Here is a 3,384-nt window from a genome sequence, read left to right as displayed (position 1 = left end):
GTCATGGGCAGCCCGACCTGAAATTTCGAGGGGGAGTGCATGGGCTTGAGCTATGATTTCTGCCAAAACCGGCCCCAAAATACCAAAAGTTGTGAAAAAATATTTTTAAATAGGCACATTAACTCATGTTTATTCCAAAAAAATGGTTTGAGTGCCTTTTACAATGCAAACGTCTGTTTTTGGGCCACATGATTACCATGGTAGGCTTTGCAAAAGCCTGGTCCTGGGTATGCTCGGGTTAAGTAGGTTGCATGTACATATTGTAATTCATTATATATATGTATCTCACTAGCAATCTTTCTAATTACCTTCCTTTTAATGATCCAGGAGAGATGCTAGTTGGTCGTGCAAGGTGCTTCTTTATGGATGACATATCAACAGGCCTGGATAGCTCTACCACATTTGAGATTATGACATTTCTTGGACAAATGGCACATCTCATGGATCTTACAATGGTTATCTCCTTGTTACAACCATCTCCAGAGATATTAGAATTGTTTGATGACATAATCCTTCTCTGTGAGGGTGATATTGTTTACCATGGCGCTCGACAAAATGTTATTGACTTTTTCAACAACATTGGATTTACCTGCCCTAGCAGGAAGAATGTAGCTGACTTCCTTCAAGAGGTAAATCATGATACATTTCATAACTGGTTATAAATCATATTCGTTACAAGTACTTGCCTTGCATGAGCTTCAAATGATCGAAAAGCTATATTGGAATTGTATCGTAGACCATTAGTTCACTAGGTAGAGAAAACACATAGTACAAATATCTTGCCATTTCTAATTATATAGCCATAAGGTCATCAATAGAAAATAAATATACTATGAGTATAGACGTGTATGGATTAAGCATTGTTATGTGATTAACATAACCAAACATCGCACGAAAAAATGAAGCGAAGATAATTTAGTTGACATGGTGTTCCATTGAAAGAAACATACAAAAAGACGAAACAATATTAGGAAGAGCACTAGGTTGTTTCTTTAGCATAGGGAAATAGTAGAGTGACATTTATTAAGTTGAACTGCATGCCAGTGTTTTTTATTTACCGAATTCTAATGCACAAGAAGTCTTGTCCGCTTGTTCACACACGGTGATTGGAATCAATAGTAAAGCACTTTATAGTCTAATGTATCATTTAGAGTAAGCACGAGATCAATTTCTCCAACTACTCAACATGATAAATAATGTACTATTTGCATTGGATAGGTTACCTTAAAAAAGTATCAAAAGCAGTACTGGAGCGGTGATGTGAGTGAATATCAAAATCATACCATTGAAGATTTCGTAAATTACTTCAAAGCATATGACCTTCCTAAATCTCTGGAAGATAAGCAGTGCAAGAATTACGACATCGAACAGGGCAAGGAAGAATTTCAAGCATATAACAATCCAGGCATATCAAAGCGGAATGTTTTCAGAGCTTGCCTCTCAAGGGAAGTACTCCTATTTAAAAGAAATTGTCCGGTTCATATGTTCAAGGCTATACAAATCATTTTTCTAGCTTTTGTCATTGCAACACTTTTCCTTCGGACAGAAACGAGCCCAGATACAGTTTTTGAGGGAGTAAAGTACTTGGGTGCTCTCTTTATGGGTATAGCTGTCATAAACTTCAACAGCATGATCGAACTTGCAATGACCACAAAGAGACTCCCGATATTCTATAAACAAAGGGAGTCATTAGCATTACCAGGATGGGCTGTTGTTTGCTCAGTTTTCCTTATCAGTCTACCTATATCACTAATGGAGTCAAGTCTTTGGACCTTCCCAACCTACTATGCAATTGGCTATGCACCTTCTCCCATTAGGTATATACAAAAATTTCAACATCATTCATCATCATTCAAATGCTATCCAATAAGGAAATAACTACTCACTAACTGAGGCCTTCAATTTTGTGGCAGGTTATTTCAGCAATTACTAGTGTTTTTTGCGATGCATCAAATGTCACTAGGTCTTTATCGCTTTTTAGCGACCATTGGAAGAACACCAATAGTATCAAATATACTAGGGACGCAAGCTCTAGTTGCAATCTTCATACTTGGAGGCTTCATCATATCAAAAGGTTAGATTATCTACCACTGAATAGCGCAACAATGTAATAACATTCTCATCATTTCAAGGCTAGAGATGGAATTTACCTATTTTCCATTCAAAACGCAGATGACCTCCAACCATGGTTGAGCTGGGGTTATTGGGCTTCCCCATTCACCTACGCCCTCAATGCTCTAGCTTTGAACGAATATCTTGACAAAAGATGGGCTAAGGTAAGAAGGAACGATATACTAGCAGCATATAACACTACAACATAAACAATTATTGTATGTCATGAGACACAATATCTCTGTGTTCCACTGTCTACTATTTTTCTAAATCATGTCTTATTACAGGAGTTCCATTTTGAAAATGCTAAGACTATTGGAGAAGCTATTCTGAAGGTCAGGGGTTTGCTCGGTGAATGGCAATGGTATTGGATTTGTGTAGTAGTTTTATTTGGATTTGCACTGATCTTCAACATCCTGAGCATATTGGCATTAGAGTTCTTAAACTGTAAGTACATTGAACAAAGTTACATCTTATGCTTCACGGAGAAAAAACAAGGATAAATATCTCATCAAACTATTTGCAGCTCCACACAAGCACCAAGGTAATATCAAGTCACAAGGGAGACAATCTTTAGAGTACGACGGTCAAGTAATAGTTGGTGGGAAGGCTTCAACTGATCAAGCTAGCATCCCGTTCCAACCGCTGTGTTTTGTATTTAAAAAAATCAACTATTTTGTTGACATGCCTAAAGTAATCCCTCCCTTGTATGTCAATTTTATGTTAGTTATGAAAACTTATTTTGCTCTCTTTTTATCTTAGATATGCCAATTTTATGACAGGAGATGAAAAAATATGGAGCAACCGAAACAAGGCTTCAGCTGTTACGAGATGTTAGTGGCTCATTCAGACCAGGAGTCCTAACAGCGTTGATGGGGATCACTGGTGCTGGGAAAACAACATTACTTGATGTTTTGGCAGGAAGAAAAACCGGAGGTTACATCGAAGGTACTATTAACATAGGCGGCTACCAAAAACAGCAAGATACATGCTCAAGGATTACTGGTTATTGTGAGCAAACCGACATACACTCTCCTCACTTGACAGTCTATGAGTCACTTCTATTCTCTGCATACCTTCGCCTACCTTCATATGTGAAACCTTATCAACGAGATGTAAGATATTTATTACTTTTATTATTACAGAAAAACTAGCACCATGATTTGCAAACATGTTCTCACAGTTTCATGTTTTAAACTTTGCTAGATGTTTGTGGAAGAAATTATGGAACTAGTAGAGCTAAACAACTTGAGGAATGCAATGGTGGGCATT

General features: G+C 37.4%; 1 protein-coding gene across 1 annotated transcript; it reads left to right on the top strand.

The window, feature by feature from the left end:
• Positions 1 to 332: 332 nt before the first annotated feature.
• Positions 333 to 2,559, top strand: LOC125532101 (ABC transporter G family member 45-like; the record flags this gene model as incomplete). The annotated part of the gene is made up of 5 exons (XM_048696276.1): positions 333 to 629; positions 1,219 to 1,255; positions 1,895 to 2,074; positions 2,173 to 2,276; positions 2,400 to 2,559. Coding segments are annotated over exons 1-5 (778 nt in total), but the record flags the coding sequence as incomplete, so codon positions are not given.
• Positions 2,560 to 3,384: the final 825 nt, after the last annotated feature.

This window comes from Triticum urartu, unplaced genomic scaffold, assembly GCF_003073215.2.
Source record: "Triticum urartu cultivar G1812 unplaced genomic scaffold, Tu2.1 TuUngrouped_contig_9065, whole genome shotgun sequence".
In the NCBI taxonomy this organism is placed as follows: Eukaryota; Viridiplantae; Streptophyta; class Magnoliopsida; order Poales; family Poaceae; genus Triticum; species Triticum urartu.
Note: the sequence above shows the minus strand (reverse complement) of the source record. Positions and strands in the feature narration are given on the sequence as shown.